The sequence below is a fragment of the Cavia porcellus genome, unplaced genomic scaffold (genome assembly GCF_034190915.1).
Source record: "Cavia porcellus strain 051 isolate PalLab524CR breed Dunkin Hartley unplaced genomic scaffold, mCavPor4.1 scaffold_27, whole genome shotgun sequence".
In the NCBI taxonomy this organism is placed as follows: domain Eukaryota; kingdom Metazoa; phylum Chordata; class Mammalia; order Rodentia; family Caviidae; genus Cavia; species Cavia porcellus.
The window spans coordinates 51,417,249-51,434,758 of NW_026947510.1; the positions used below are offsets into that span (position 1 = coordinate 51,417,249).

A 17,510-nucleotide genomic window follows, 5' to 3' on the forward strand; every position below is an offset into this window, starting at 1 on the left:
CACATACTTACTGAACTATCATTATTTTTAAAATATCACATTTTTACATTTGATGAGCTCTTTTGTTAAATAAATATGTACTTTTTCAACAAAAAAATATTCTGCAAATTCAGAATGATTTACAGATTTTCTTTTTAAAAAAATCAGACATTAATGCAGATCAGCACAATTTCACACAACCAACCTCTCTGCTTGAACTGGACTCCCCACATCTTACTGAAGCCACAATTCCCCTGCACAAACTCCCACTCCGTCACCCCCCACACACACCCTACTCCCCACCAACCTCACAGGGGTTCCTGGGCTGGTCCATGGAATCTGATGACATCACTCTCTCTTCCTTCCTGGAATTCTAAACCCTGCTGCTCTCCCCTTGCACACAGCTACCATCTCCATGGCAACCTCACCTCCTCCTGCTTCCCTATTGGCTTCATGGAGCAGGATACACAAAAAGGTTTTCCGTTCTCCCCCCACTGCCTGCCCCCCAAAAATGATGCTTTCAACAGGAACCTGAGCTAAATTTAGCTACTTGATACTGCAAGTCTTCTGAGTAGTAAAATATGGAGAAATTCCTCCTTTCTACATTCAATCTTTTCCATCGCAAAGTCGTTCCTTTTGCCTAGCCCCCAAGCCAAAGAACCAAGCAGTGATACGGCTTACAGTCAGCCAAAATGTCTGCCTCCGCACATAAGGCTGGCACAGAGAAAATTCTCACACTCACCTCCTTCCAAAAAGAGAAGGATAGGAAAGGAGAAACGAAAGACACAAAAAGAAAAGTATGCACATAGGGCTGGGGATTTAGCTCAGCGGCATAAGCGCCTGCCTTGCAAGCAGGCAGTCATGAGTTCGATCCCTGGTACTGGTAAAAAAAAAAAAAGAAAGAAAGAAAAAAAAAGAAAAGTATGCACAAAACTGTTGGGACACTTCATGGGTCAAACATCAGTCTTCTGCTGTTTCCTTCCATAACAAGCAAAGAAGCAAAAACACCATACCTAAATAACAGTCTACCCTCCTAGAAGACCAAATTTCATTTTATCGGCTCGATATGTTTCCTCCACCATGACAAGAAAAATAGGAAAGAACATGATAATAGGAAAGAACACCACACACTTCTTTAACCAAAATATACAGCCTAGGACCACAAATTCTGGGTACAATTTTCCATCACAGAGACTGGCCTATTACATAAATTGGAGCAAGTTCCCACATACTGCATTTAAAACTTAACAACCACACAAGGTTACAAGAACTACTGACAAAATTAATGTAGTTTAGGTTAGGTCCCTGAACCAAGGGACTGAATAAACTAACATCATTATTAATGCTTATGAATATAATCAGAAATTTAAAATCCCCACAGAAAGAATATGAACCTCCAGAAACTTACTTTTATTATCATAGATACATCATATGATATGCATAATTTCTTGAATCATAAACAGTTCTACAAATGTTTCTACTTCTGGTAAAATGCAACAATACTCACCTCAAACACTGTGACTACTATTCAGTTTTGGAGCTGGCCCTTTTTCATTCTCTTTTCTGTTTTGCTTTTTTGAGACAGTCTCACTGTAGTTCAGACTGGCCTTGAATTCACTACTGTGGCTCATACTAGCCTCCTGAACTTGGGGCAATCCTCCTGCCTCAGTGGTGTGAGTGCTGGGATTATAGGCCTGCACCACAACACTACAAACGCCAAGCTCTTTTTTCTTTCTTAATCCAAACTCATTTTGAAACTGCTACTCACTTTCTCTAAATGAAAGCTGTATTTTCCAGCTCAGCTGCCCACTTCTATTCTAGGGAAGTAATTCTCTCTCAGAGTCATATTTGATTGCCAAATACTGAGTCAATCCAGGAGCTGTGTCATATATGACTCTGGAGGACAAAGCATCAATTATGACCAAGTAGAAAAAACTCCCAGCAGGTACCTTATAGAAGAAAATGGAGTAAATATAAGTAAGACACAACCAAGAAAACTGTATTTTCAGTTTGCAAGGCAGGCTCAGCTCCAGGGCACCAACTTTCCATTAGGGGAAAAAAAAAAAGACATGGTAGAGTCATAATAAATAGTCATCTGCTCCAAAAAGAATGTAAATAATGTGGAACAATTAATAAATCAAAACATCCCTGTAGTGAACACACAAGCATCTACAAAATGTTTTGTAACTGCCATAGTAAACACCAAAGGGATGCATCCTGCACTGTGCTGATAAGCAACAAACTCACATTCCATGGGGCAGGTGGGGCTGCAGAATAGGATTTGCCCACCTCTTGGGATACTCTGCTTTCTTACTCCACTCCTTGCTGGCTCTTCGTAAAGCAGCCCTCTTATAACACTATTCCTCTGCACGTCACTGTCAGGCGACTACAGGCTGTGCTGAGCACTAGTCTTCTAAAGGTTTGTTTTGTTTGGTTGGTATTTTGGTAACACTCTCAAAAACAAGATAGTTACCCTATTCCAATGATGGAGAATCTTTTAGAGCTTTCAATGACAACAAACATCTGGCTGCAGGACATATGCTACAGGTTTGCCACCACTGTTTTATTCTATCTGGGAAGACTAAGCAATTATCATTGTAAAATCTATAACAACAATTTGGAATAAGTGGACTGTTATAATTAAAATCTATTTATTCCTTCATTTAAATACACATTAAGAGCACTTATTATATGCCAAGGGTTTGATGAGGGTTGTCATTTATTTTTGAAAAACATACAAAACACTAAATTGTATATATTGCTATCTTTGTAAACAGAGAAAGAGTTCCATAGATGTCAATATGACCAAAGTTTATGGAACTTAACTTTTTTAAAGCCAGGATATTAACCTAGATCTGTTTAAATTCCAAAGCCTGTCTTTTTTCTACTTGGCCTCCCTCAATAGGATTGCAAAGAAGTATCTAGAAATTATTTTGTATTTGTGTTCTCTAACATCAATGAAACATAAGTTGTTTAACATCAAGCTCCAACTCACAATTTTTATATATTTCTAACAATGCTGAACACTAAGCAGGCACTCAACACTTACTAATTTATTATTCTAATTCTATTATTTTAAACTTCTGAACAAACAATAATGATTCTACTCAGATCTTTTTAAATTAAAATTGGTTTGAGAAATTCATGCTGAAATGACAAAATTTCAGATAACACATTCTAGAATCTAATTTTATAATATTTAAGATTTTAAAACTCATCACAACCATAAAGATCCAGCAAAAATACACACACAGTCCTCTGTGGGTGGACTGACTGAATAACTGACTGGTTGGTTTGTATTTCTGTTTGTGGTTTCCTATTGTTTGAGAGTGATTCAAGGTCCCTGCACATGCTAAGCATGAGCTCTAATACTGAAGTATATCCCCAGTCCCTCCTCTGTTGTTTTAATCTATAAATCTTGATGCAATCAGGATCTATACACCCTAAATTTATAATTTTTATATTCTACATTAAAAAACCAGAGCATTTCTCTAAGGATTCCACTAAAATTAAATCAGCTGATTAGAGGACCATGCTAAAGAGGCCAAGGTCAGGTGTCTGACACTCGTATGAACCAGTTAGTATCATTCTCCCAATGTAGCAATAACATCCACTCTGTGGTAAACATACAACCTTACTTTTTACTAAGGAATTAACAGAAACTACTTCTATTTCTGGAAAAAAAAATGTTAAGGCATGCATGTATTGATGTCAAACATTTTATTCTTTAGGAAACAGTAATTGTCTATCAGAAAAATAATGTGCCATGATTCATACTTTCTTTCATTATTTACTAAAATACCTACCATATGCTAGCTGACAGCCTCAAAAGGTTGACACTGAAGGACATATGAGTACAGCTATGTGTGATGTGCAACACAGCAGAGGTATAGGGACTGTGCTGAAGACAGTCATAAAGAATGCCTAGCTCCAAAGGGAGCACAGAAATTGAGGAGCATATTAGCACCAAAAGGAATGTAAGAGCATTCAAGGACAAAGATCTACACAGTTGTGATCATAAGACAGCATAGCACATTTTGGAGAACCTCAAATTCAAGTATTTTATGAACATCAGGTAGAGAATGGACTGAAATGACCAGTTTATAGAAGACAAGACTGCATTGTTTAGATTGTCTACCCCAACAGGCGAGGTTTCTCTGAATCCTTATATCAAGTTAGGTTTCCCATAAAGAGTCAAAACATTTTAATACCATGCAGCAATCTCTTTTATATTTTTCTTGACAAGAATAAAGGCCCAAAAATGGTAAATTCTGAAACTGAAGGTTCAAGTGGCTGAAAACCCTCAGCAAAAAGGTTTTGTCTGAAAAGCAAACGCCATACTTGCTGCTGCGAAGCAGAGTGAACATTTTCTTATTGTTCTCAGAACTGATTTAAGAAGTGACCTAAGGAGATTATTAATCTATTCTTTTTTCCTATAGCTGTTTAATACCTTTGAGCCAGTCATGGTGGTGCATGTCTCTATTGCTAGCTATATGGAGGCAGAGAGAGAAGAATTATGAGTTCCCAGCCAACATAGGCACAGGAGCAAGACTTTATCTTAAAATGAAAACTAGCTGGGGGTGGTGACATGCATACACCTATAATCCTAGCACTCAGGGAAGCTGAAGCAGGAGGATCACAAGTTCGAGCTCTGCCTGAGCAACTAACTTAGGAAGACCTCATCTCAAAATTTTAAAACAAATAAAAAGTGTTAGGGATCAGGGCCACAAAAAAATTAAAAATAAAAAAAGCATTTGCCTACCATGCCAGAGGCACTGGATTTAACTTCTAGTAGCCCAAAAAAAAAAAACAAAAACAAAATCTACATTGAGTATTTGACAAATTTAGATTTTTTTTTTTTTTTTTTAAGACAGAGTCTTGCTCTATAATTCAGGCTGGCCATGAACCTACTATGTAGCTCAGGCTGGCTCAAACTCACAGCAATCCTCCTGCCTCAGCCTCTTGAGTGCTGGGATTATAGGTTTGCAATACTATGTCCAGCTAGAATAATTTTTTAAAAAATATCCTTCATCTTGGGGCTGGGGATTTAGCTCAGCGGCATAAGCACCTGCCTTGCAAGCAGGCGGTCGTGAGTTCGATCCTAGGTACCAGTAAAAAGAAAAAAGAAAAAAAAAAGTGTAAAAATTTCCTTCATCTCCACACAGCACCTGAACACGCAGAGACACAAATGCATGTGTACACTCACATCTTATCAGTTTGACAAGCAAGAAACAGTATATGTACGAGCACAAAGCTATTTATCAACTAGCTATAGCAAGTCACAAAACAAAAGCAGAATTTTTTTTTTTTTTTTTGGTACTGGGGATTGAACTCATGACCTCGCATTTGCCAAGCAGGCACTTACGCCGCTGAGCTAAATCCCTGGCTAAAAGTAGAATTTTTAAAGTAAACTTTCTATTGAAGCATGCTAGGTGAACATTCTACTGCTGAGCTACATCCCAGCCCTTTTATTTCCTGAATGGCACTAAACTGCCTCATCTAGCTTGAACTTGTAACTTCAAACACCCCAGTAGCTAGGATTACAAGTAACTTTTTATTTTAATGGTGTCTTTTAATGAACAGATATTCTTAATCTTAATTGAGTCCATTTATCATTTGTTCCCTTAGAGTTACTGGTTGTATCATGTTCAAGAACATCATGAAAATACGTCTATGTTTTATTCTAAAAACTTTAATAAAGTAGCATTTAATATGCCTACTTTTAAAATTCCCAGGCACATTGTATATGTTCATATAAAACGCACAAGTCAAGCTTCCACCAAATAAGTCAAACATCTTAAAAATGTGTAAATAAGTTTACACTAAATTAATCAAACTTTATCAAGTGCCTTTTACTTGGCAGGAGTGTGGTAGGTGCTACAAGACATTAAAATATTTGAGTATTAGCTGCTATGACTTGAATATAGCGTAGAGTACCTCCCAAGGGTTTATGTGTTCGAAGCCTTTCCCTCAGGAAGTGGTGCTGAGGTGGTAAGGATTCTAAAGAGGTAGGTTCTGCTGGTGTTGGGTGGGTAGAGTTAGAGGGTTGAGGTGTACCCAGGTGAGGTTCTATGGCAATTCTCATGGGAATCTTAAGTTTTCCTCAAGTGCAAGTTGCTACAAGAGCAAACCCAAGCGTTTCTCAATCACACTCTAGCCTCTTTCCTGTCTGGATGTGAATGCTTCTTCCCACATGTGTTCCCACCACTGTGGTGCCATCCCCTACGAACTGATAATGCTGCCAAAGTGGTCCTTGCCAGAGCCAGTGCTGTGCTGTCTAGTATGACATAAGTATGAATTAATTCACCTGTTTTCCTTTATAAATATCCAGTCTCAGGTATTTCATTATAGGAATGAAAAACAAATACATTAACTGTAGCTGATCACTACAGTTGTACTGAGCTTTTTTTTTTTTTTTTTTTTTTTTTTTTTTTTTTTGGTCTTTTTCATTTTTATTGGTACCGGGGATTGAACTCACGACTGCCTGCTTGCAAGGCAGGTGCTTATGCCGCTGAGCTAAATCTCCAGCCCCTGTACTGAGCATTTAAATAAAACAAGATTTTGGCATCTGAGACCCAATATAATACATAATTTCCAGCAACCTCAGCTATTCAAGTGAATTTCTATTTCAACAAAGCCCAGCATTACTTTATTACTGCTACTGTTTCTTCAATACATCTATTTAAAAACCACGTCACTTAGCAGTTTTTAAAAAAAAAAAAAAATATATATATATATATATATAAGATCTTAAAATATATATATACAAATCCACTATTTTCTAGCTCAAAGAAAATAACAGAATCCAGAAATTATGCAATTTTCCTCAGAATAAAAATAATCTAGCTTTTCTAGCTTTCCTAGCTAGAAAAAAAAAAGGAAAGGAAAACTTGTATATGTATACATATTTGCTTTTACACAGCCACACAAACCTACAATTTCTTCCTAAATGTTTTCCAGCTTTCTCACCCTATAACTGCTTAACCATTTCTTTCTGGACTTGGTGGTAAAAATTAGGCTTGTTTAGGCCAGTCCTAAAACAAGATTTCAGTAATGTGGGGGTTAAATACATACGACTCCTTTGAGAAAACATGGTCATTTGACCCATTTAAGTAAACAGGGAGTTTTAAAGTTACGAGTTTCAATATTTTACTTCATAATAAGCCTCAAAATAGATTGGTGTTCCTCTACTAAACATGGAGGAAGAAAAAGAACAAGTCTGCTAATTTTAGAGGTCAAGGTGAACTGAAAGCTTCAACAGCCTACACTTCCAAGATTTAAATACATTTTCTGAAATGAAGCAGGGGAGCTCATGAGAAGATCTCACACCAATGTGGGAAACGGGGAAAAAACTTACAGATCAGGTAAGCTTTCAATTAGTTCTGTGACCCAAAATAATAGGCAAAGGCTTGACCAGATCTAATACACTAGCATCATGAATACAATGTGAAAAACAGACATAGTCCTTGCCTCCGCAACTTCAGTCAAACTGAGGGAAAAGATATTACATCAAGGAAACAGTTACAAATCAAAATAAACACTAAAGATAAAATAAAGTAAGGACTCTTCAGAGTAATCCAACGAAAGATAACTGACTGATACAATACCCTGTCAGTTTCAACTATTTTTTCAAAGTCTATTACTGTCTCTACCTTAACTTATGCCCCATATTTTGAATGTTGTCTCTGCTCAAGCAAATCAGTGCCATTTCAGAATGCAGCTGAATTCAGATCTGCACAGTGTGTGTCTCTTGCACACAGCACTGCAGAGCATTTGACAAGTGTACATACCAGAGTTAGACAAGACCCCAGCACTCAGGAGGCTGAAGCAGGAGTTCACCATGAAATTAAGGCCAGCCTGGTCTACGTGGTAGGTTCAAGCCCAGCTTGAACTGGATAGTGAAACCTTGTCTCAAAAAAAACTGAGGAAAAAAAGCTTTAGAGTGAAGTGGGGTCACAAGAGCCCTTCACATGGTCCCTTCCACAATGCCCTAAAAGGATAAGAGATATCTGTCTACCTCTAGATGAGAATCTTTGCCTTCTTGTCACTTCAAAAGCTGCTTTTATGCAAGTGTACATGAATCTCTAATTAACTCCCAAGAAAGCTTCAATTAAAAAAAATCTTGGGCCGGGGTTTTAGCAGAGGCATAAACGCCTGCCTGGCAAGCACGAGGTCGTGAGTTCAATCCCTGTACTCCAAAAAGAAAAAAAAAAAAAAAATCTTTTGGAGCCTTTAAGTTTCTCTATAAAAAAAATGGCTAAATAGTTTGCCACCTTCATATAAAACAGAAAGTTAATGTATCTAAAAAGATAACAGTAACAAGTTTAAAATGATTTTTTAAAGTCTTTTTAATCACTACATCCTCCTCAGCAAAGACTCTGAGAAAAGCTTGGGACTTGTAACTCAGAGGGTATTATCAAAAAATATTACCAAATTGTATAACTCAAAGAATATTATCATCTTTGGGCCCACAATTTAATGGATTGAATCTGTCTTTCTGATACCCACTAGCTGTGTGACACTGGGAATTATATGTTTTTTTCTCTGCAAATGGAAATGTGGCCACCTATCCTAGAATTCCAATGAATTAAACGAGAGCTTGTAAATCTGATATTTAGCAAATAATAACACAAAAATAATACAAAAAAAACACCTTACTCACTTTTCTTCCAAACTATTCAAAGAGAATCTAATAAAAAATAATAAAGAAAATCTTACTGGTAAACTGAAAATTTTATCGCAAGCAGTTGATGGTTACAAACTCTGGTAATTCTCTTTCAGCCACAGTGCTGTACTGCTAACACTCACTTATAGGAAGGATGACCACATGATTTGTCTTACACTATCTCACTTTCAAGTACTATGACCCACTATTTCCTCTAACATCAAAATATCCAAGAAATTTAAGTATCTGAGTTTCCAAATCACATGTCAGACTTCACTATCTAGAAACAGAATAACAAATTGTTATCAGACAATATATTTCCCATTTGATTCAAGGAAAAAAGTGATAATATTTAAAGAAGTCAAAAGGAACACTGGAAGTATGGAGCTTTTTGCAGTGGCAATATTGTAGCCAATGAGGTTTATCCAAGGCCCAATTATTGCTAATTGAAAGTATAGACAGATCAGGAAAACAAAGTAATGTCACTGAGAGCTTTATGCCCACATATAGTATGTTTTATCATAGTCTATTCTAACAAATTCACATTCGTGCAACAATATCAATAGGAGAGTGGACCAGAATGAAATTGTAAACACTCAGCTGAACCCCCCAGGATATTTTCTGCAATAATTTGCTAGACCCGAAAAACTATGAGTTAACATCAAGTATACACTCAGTCTAACAAGCATCTGAAACAAACTAGAAAATCAAGAATGGACATAAATTACATCCTTGGTGGAGTCCAGGGGATCCAAAAGAGCAATTTATGGGAGCCTGCAGCTGAGCGTCACTACAAAACATCCTTTTAAGCTGTGCAAAGTGCCTGAGATACACTGTACTGTAACTGTTGGAAGGATGAGGCCAAACTGAAACCCATGTCAGCCCAGCAGGCATGCTCTCTTAGCAAGAATGTTATGGAAGCTGAGTGCAAAACAGCTTTCTCTCCCACTGGGTGTAAAAATCACTGTCAACCCTTGGCACGTAGCCAGGCACAGTCAGTGACATTCAATTTACAATGGAAATAAACCATCCCTGCACAGTATTAAAAAGAAATGCCAGGATTTTTTTAAAAAATTAAAAATGAGTGGCATGTTTTTCAAATCTGTTTCATACTCTCAAGTTCTCAATATCTGCTTTCAGCCAATACCTCTTAAGTCCAGAAAGAAAGCCTTTCCTAACTATTGTTTGGCCATTCCTTCCTCCCCCTCTGCTCCCGTACCACAAGAAGCAAGAGTGAGTGCACACACGTGTGTGTGTGTGTGTGTGTGTGTGTGTCTGTGTGTGTGTCCAATGTTTTGCTGTGTCCTTGAAAAGAAATGAAGAAGAGATGAGAGAAGAAAGGAGACTAAAAGAAGAGAAACAGAGAAGGGAAGATGGCAATGCACAGAAGGAGGCACAAAGAGAGTATGGACGCTGCTCCAGAGTGCTAGCAGCAAGGGCTGTTTCTGATTAGGTGAGTACAATTGCCGGGCTGCACAGGAAGTGCTCAGGGGCCCTCTTGGTCAGCCCCAGCCCCACACACTGAAAATCTTTGTACTGTAACAGGCCCATCTGGAATCAGTTAGGACCAGGCTCCTACTGGGCCCTGGGGGAATGCGGGGGAACTAAACTCAATTTTCTTGCCTGCAACCTTTCTCGTGCCTTCGCTCCAAACCACCCTTCAAAGCATATTTCTCCATCTCTCCTAGGGTCACCATAAACAAAACTTTCACACAAGAACAGAAGGCATTCAGAGAGCCAGCATTACAGCATTCATGTAACTAAAATCTTTTCATAATTAGGGTCTTTTTTTTCCAAAAAATACTATTTTCCAAAATTTAAAATGATCTACCTTTTTAAGATTTATATGAAGCATACATTTTGTGAAACTTCTGTCCTAAATCATGAAAAAAGTAAAGAAAAAAGAAATTCTGCATAGTTCTAGTGTTCAAAAGGAAAGTATTTCCCCACTCAACAATCCTTTTAGTTAAATTGCCAGCATTTGTTTCTGCAGGAAATCAATTTTTACTGATGCTTTCTATTAAAATGTGATTTCTCAGTCAGGCATGCTGGCACACATCTGAAACTCCAACTACTCAAAAAATGAGGCAGGAAGATCACAAGTTTGACATCAGCCTGGGCAATTTAGCAAGACCCTGTCTTTAAATCAAATTAAAAGGGCTCTCTATAGTACATACAACTCTCTATACTATAGAAAGACTCTAAATAAGATTAAAATTAAAATTAAAATTAAATGAGGCACTGAGTCCAATCTCCCAACACTGGGAGAAAAAAGAAGCGAGGGAAGGAAAGAAGGGGAAAGGGGAGCTTAGAGATGGGCACTGCTCTGGTAGTGTGGTCAGTGTTTAGGACTAAGACTCAGGAGACTGAGACAACAGTGACAAATGGTCATTTATTATCCAGCCATCCTGGATCTTCACCTTTCCAACAGTACAATGCGGACATAAGGCAGATTCTTTCCAGCATCCTACCCCCTTTTATTCCACATACTTAACAGAACATAAAAGTATATACAACACTAGCCACCAGTTTCATCACTTTGAAGCAATTTCTTATTGCCCCCAAGACTGTACAGAAAGGAGTTATAGATGTGATTGAAAGAAGTAGAGCTTGTTTGTTCATTCTGGTGTAGCAACCTGATTAGAGAAGTGCACGACCAATATCAAGAGAACTGACAAGCTACTGAAATATAATTCTATCCTTTGTGTTCAGTTTAAAAACTTATTTATATAATTTATTCAATATTTATTGACTAACAAAAAAGGCCAGATTCTCTGGGGAATACAAAAAAGAAGTAAGAAACCTTTTGGCCTCAGGAAGTTACAATCTACAGGAAAGACATAGGGATGCTCAAAGGTAATTTTAGTTCAAGACAATACTAAGGAGTAAAGTCAATCCTTTGTATCCATGAATTCCACACTTGCAATTCAATCAACCACAGAATGTAAATTTTTTCAAAGTCTGTATGAACATATACAAATTTTTTCTTATCACAGTTTCCTAAATAATAGACTATAACAACTATTTGCAGAGCATTTACATTGTATTAGGCATTATGAGTAATCCAGAGATGACAGAAAGCATATGGGAGAATTGCATTGGTCTGAGCAAATACTATACCATTTTACATAAGAGAGTTGGACATCTGTGGAGTCTGGTACCCCTCTTCCTTGGATGTCAAGGGACTACTATCCTGTGTTATAAAGTCTTGTGGGAATCCCATGAGCCTTGGTGGATGGTCAACATTTTTTAGTGTGCTTTCTATTACCTTTGTACTTTGGTTAAATTGTTAAGAGATCCAGAGATTATACTTCACTGTGAGGTTTAAAAGCTTATGCTACAAACTGTCTACATTTATCACAGGGCCCAATAAATATTAAATAAGTAGTTTATATCCACAGAGAGAGGAACAGACTTGCATAAACCATCCCTCAGGCTACACTATCACCAGAGTGGGGCACTGAAACTGTCTCACAATTACACTAAAGCAGAGACAAAAATCTTGACCTTAGGCTGGGTTCTAGGAATTAAGATCAGTCCAATAAGTAAAAGGTTTGAGATGAGAACTGTCATTTGAGCAACCTTGGCCTCAGATCCAACTAAATGACAGAAACTGTTGAAGATCACACATAAATGTTTGGCAAGAGGTCCAGACATAATATCTACCCTCATCTGCAGTCAATGTGATCAATGTTGTCATCAGTACTAAAACTATCTAGTTCTCAGAAGGTCATCATTTCACATTTAGAGGCAGAGAAAATAAATCCTCTATAGACTGAGACATCTTTCTTAGTCTCATGTGGAGGAGTGGACTCCTTTTTCCTGGCCACTGCATGAGGTAGCCCCTTCTGAGTAATCAGCTCCCTAGAACATATTTTCCTCAGTGAGTTAAACCTCCTCCCTGCACTGGCAAGATTTCAAAGGAAGTCAGAGAGAAGCAAGAATTTGTGAGGAGGGGTTGCAGAAAGTCACATTTCCCCATGGAATGTAAAAAGCTAACTGCAGGGGGCGCACATGTGGGGTTCAGCTTCCTCCTGAAATGTTAATACACTAAATAGGTCCAGAGAATCTGGCAGCTCAGTTGACTCCCAAACCAGCCTGAGAAAAACTGGACTGGTCAGGATTCTTCCTGGCAAACAGCAGGGGAAGGGGCCAATCAAAACCCTTCATCCTGCCAAGAAACTGCAGACTTCTCCTTAAAGGGAAATCACTTCAAGGTGCATGTTTGTGTGTGCTTATGGGACAAAAGAAAAGGCATTTTTAGGTTTTCTGAGCTCTTACTTTCAGTTAACTTAATTCTATCAGTTCATTTTCCTGTATTTATTCTCTATACCACCCCTAGCACTGCCGTTGAGGGTACCAGAAAGCAAGTTAGGGCTTGACCAAGAAGGCAAGGGATCCCCCTCACCTTTGGCAACTGCTAGAGGACAAGTTCTCCCAGATTCCTCCCGCCTCCCTTCCTGACCCTCACTCCTCAGACACTGAGATCCCCAGCAGCCCAGACATAAAGTAAAACTGCTGATGAAAGTTATCCCCAAAGCCGGGCTGCAACATGGCCAAAGGGCTTCTTCAACAGACTAAGTTCTCCAGTAGGGCTTCCCTACTGTCTTTTAAGTTTCCAATCCATCAGATAATGCAATAAAATAAATTACTAGAAAACTGAAATTTTTTTAAAAGCCAAAGGCACACAAAATATAAGTTGATGCCTATTACTAAATTTCACTCTTACAAAAATTATTCTGCCAAACTGCTGTAGAAGTTAAGTACTTTTAATTTCTGTACCTATGTTGTATGAATTGATAATGAACAGTGAAAGGAATAATGCCAGTCTACAAATGGCACTTTAATTAGCACTGCTACAGTGAAAAAATAAATAAATAAAAATCTGTAACACCACACAAGCATAGGGGGAAAGCCCAGCTTGATCACTTCCTAGACCTGAATTCTAATTTCTACGTTTATAAATGGTGTAATGTTACCAAATACTCTGCATGGTTATGAAAGGACTGGTAAAATGTTAAGGCAAAAAGCCAAGAAGTGCCTGATTCAGACTAGGACTCCACTGAAATAATAATTATTATGAAATTTCCCTTTCATCATTCTGTGTTATTTCAAAGGCAATTCTAACTCCAGCAAATTCTAACCATGGCAGTTTGTTTCAGAGGGTTTGTGCTTGTATGTTTGCTTTGCAGTACAAGGAGTTTAAACTCAGGCCCTTTATACCAAGTTACATCCCTAGGTCTTTTCTAAAAACATTCTTTTCCAACCTTAAAACAGGGTCAGACCAGGAGTGGTGGCACATCCCTGCAACCTCAGTACTCAGGAGGCGGAGGCAGGAGTGTCACCAGGAGTTTAAGGGCAGCCTGGGCTACACAGTGAGTTCAAGCCCACCCTGAACTGCATAGCAAGACCCCGAAAAAAAAAAAAAAAAAACAGCAAAAAAGATGGACTCAGCTAAGTTGGTCAAGTTGAGTTCAAATTTGAGACCCTCCTACCTTACTTAGCCTCCCACTGTGGTTACAATTCTGCTATCACTACAGCTTTATTACTATTTTACTAAATATTGAATGGATAGGAAAATATTTACAAATTATGTGAATAATATAAAGAACAACAAAATTCGATGTCATTAGAATTCTAGTTGCCTTCTATCTCCCACCTCCCTCACATTTTGCTGAGAGACCCTCCTTTGCTCTTGTCCTTAAAGGTCTGAATATAGCTCTTATACTCCTTCAATCCATCAGTGCCTTCTCACTAGGGCATCTCTACCTCTTCAATGAGAAAGTGGAACAATGGGGGTGGTAGCAGCACTCTTAGAGCCCGTTGTGTAGTCTACTCCAAGCTCAGTATTTCCAGTGCACTCCACTGCTCCTCTCATGCGCTCTGCCTTTCTATCTTGAACATTTTTAGCAGTCATTCTACCTCTCATTTTGGAACACTGTACTAAATCATCCCAATAAAAACTCTTGCCATAGGGGCTGGGGATTTAGCTCAGTGGCATAAGCGCCTGCCTTGCAAGCAGGCGGTCATGAGTTCGATCCCCGGTACCGATAAAAACTGAAAAAGACAAAAAAAAAAAAAAAAAAAAAAACTCTTGCCGTGCCTACTATCATCAGCCAGCCCCCACCACCATTTCATCTTTCCTTTTTCTCAAGTATGTTGCAGTCCCAGAGGAAAAACAATTCCAACTGAAGCTATATTCATAATTTAAAATTACTGCCAGGTGTTGTGGCATACTCCTGTGATCCCAGCACTCGGGAGGCTGAGGCAGAAGGATCACTGCAAGTTCAAAACCAGCCTAGGGTATGAAGTGAGCCCAAGTCCAGCCTGAACCGCAAAGTGAGACCTTATCTTAAAAAGACCAAAAAAAATTATTAACAGAATTCAAGAAAGTATTGCAAAGACATGTCTGAAAAATACTGTAACATGAATATAGAAAGAATTTTCAAAACAAATTCAGTAAGAAAACAAAAATCCGAACTTAAAAAATGATGGCTAGGGGTATAGTTCGGTGGAAGAGCATCTGCCTAACATGTGAGGCCTGGGTTCAATCCTCAGTACCACAAGGAAAAAGAAAGAAAGAGAGGCAAAGGCAGAGACAAAGAGACAGAGAGAAAGCATGAATGAGTGAGAGATTTAAATAGACTCACCATCAAGAGGTATGGATGAGCTGGGCTTGGTGGCACATGCCTGTAACCCCAGCACTCAGGAGGCTGAGGCAAGAGGATCATTGTAAATTAACAGACCAGCTTGGGTTACAAAGTGATCCCAAAGTCAGCCTGAACTGCACAGTGAGACCCTGTCTCAAAAAGAAAAAGGAGTTATGGATACCAAATATGTAAATAAAAAGATGCTCAGTATCATCAATATTTAGAATATAGATTAGGACCAAAAAGATGTACCATTATATATCTCCTGAAATGATTCTAATTTTTTTTTTTATGTCTGACAGAAGAATGAATATGAACACATTCATTGTTAGTGAAAATCCAAAATGGTACTGCCACTTTGGGAAACTATTTGATAATTCCTTATTAGGTTAAACATACATTTACCACATCACCCAGCAACCTCACCCCTAGATATTTACCTAAGATAAATAAAGACATATCTTTACACAATCTACACACATTTACTGAACGCTTTATTCATAAATCCGGAGACAACCCAAATGCTTATCACCTGGTGCACGGGTAATGAAACTGTGGTGTGTCATTAAACAAATAAGGATAAAAAGGCATCGATTACTAATGATACACAAATCAGAAAGATGAATGTGGTGCAGGAGTAGGCAGATACCAGATCTGATGAGCTGAGAAGAGCGCTGTATCATTTCTGTAGTACTCATGCCAAAAATGAAGGACTGTTACCATAAAGAAATATACTGAAAACTCTGCAAATGTCAAGGACATGGAAGAAAGGCAAAGACTGAGGAGTGTTTCAAACTGAAAAAGTCTGAAGAGATACACCAAGTAAATGTAACACACGTTCCTATGGGATACGGGACCACAAAGGAAAAGAGACATTATTGGTACAGCAAAACGTTAAAGGAGTCAGGGGGCAAATTGTCCCAATATTGATATCCAGATTTGAAAAGTTATACATTAGTTAAGTAGAAAGTCCCTATTTGGAGGATTACACATGAAAGTGGTAAGAGTGAAGAAATTATCACTTTTGTAGCTGGTTCTGAAAAAACTTCAGGAGAGCTAGGTGTGGTGGCCCACACTTGTCATTGAGAGGCTGAGGCAGAAGGATCGCCACAAGTTCAAGGCCAGCCTGGGTCCGACTGAATTACACAGTGAGACACTGTCTTTTAAAAAAAAAAAAAAACGGGAGCTAGGAGTTTAGCTCAGTGGTACAAGTGCCTGCCTGGCAAGCACAAGGTCATGAGTTCAATTCCAGTACCTAGGGGGGAAAAAAAAAGAAAAAAAAAAAATGAATAATGAGTCTGTATGTCTGAACACAGAGAGAGAGATAGAGAGTAGGCAAAGCAGCAGATGCATAAAATATCAACCAGGGTATTTGAATGAAGGGAACAGGAGAGTTTCCTAGCTTTTTAGAATGTTCTACTTAACTGTAATTTTGAAATTATTTCCAAATACATTATTGAAGGGGGAAAAATAATAGCCACACATTACTAGGAGTTGTGATAGCACTGAGCCTTTGATTCTTAGAACAAAAGCTAAACCTAAAGCCCAGAAAGATTATAACCTGGTCCACTGCACTGCTGAACACCTACCTCAAGTCTATAGAATTCTGTAGCTTTCAATCTTCTATTACACCACACTGCCTCATTCAACCAAGCAGAAATCATACCAAGAAGACATAATGTATATGAATATAAGGAAATATATACTCGTGTAATGAAGGCTACGCCAGCATCTGTAATGATCAGTGGCATGGTTTATCTGTACTTTCAGAAAATGTTAGTCCCTCACTCCCTCACAAATTCATTATAGTCTATGAAAACAAGGCAGAAGATAATATGATATAAAAAAAGAAACAGAGGGGGCTGGGGGTTTAGCTCAGCGGCATAAGCCCCTGCCTTGCAAGCAGGCGGTCGTGAGTTTGATCCCCGGTACCGATAAAAATGAAAAAGACAAAAAAAAAAAGAAACAGACCAATGGCCACAACACAATGTCTTATAAACCAAAGGACCCTCCCTATTTGACTAATCAACATATACATGCATGCCCCTATCCAAAGTCTGAATAAATATAAGAAACAAACCATGATGGGGGGGGATGCCTTTGGTTTTCATATTCAGAGGTACCTATGTTTTGTTTAAATACATCACTTTCTAAAAAGTTGTGGTGGTGGTAGAATTTGAACAGTTTGGTCTAATTACTAAGTAGGACTATGCCAA

The 17,510-nt window shown here is 38.2% G+C and overlaps 1 protein-coding gene and 1 pseudogene across 23 annotated transcripts in view; one reads left to right on the forward strand and one right to left on the reverse strand.

Annotated features, from left to right (window-relative positions):
- The window catches only part of Rbfox2 (RNA binding fox-1 homolog 2), a 259,340-nt gene that overhangs the window by 195,892 nt on the left and 45,938 nt on the right, over window positions 1-17,510 (reverse strand). The window contains exon 1 of one of the 23 annotated variants that reach the window (XM_063238445.1): window positions 287-394. The exons of 20 other annotated variants lie outside the window; for them this stretch is intronic. In XM_063238445.1, coding sequence (XP_063094515.1) covers window positions 287-328 — 42 coding nt within the window. In that variant the 5' untranslated portion in view covers window positions 329-394. Of the gene's footprint in view, window positions 1-184; window positions 265-286; window positions 395-17,510 lie in introns of those variants that run through there. 2 more of the 23 variants (XM_063238447.1, XM_063238448.1) reach the window with 2 other exon arrangements.
- LOC111757027 (U4 spliceosomal RNA) lies at window positions 9,030-9,111 on the forward strand (annotated as a pseudogene).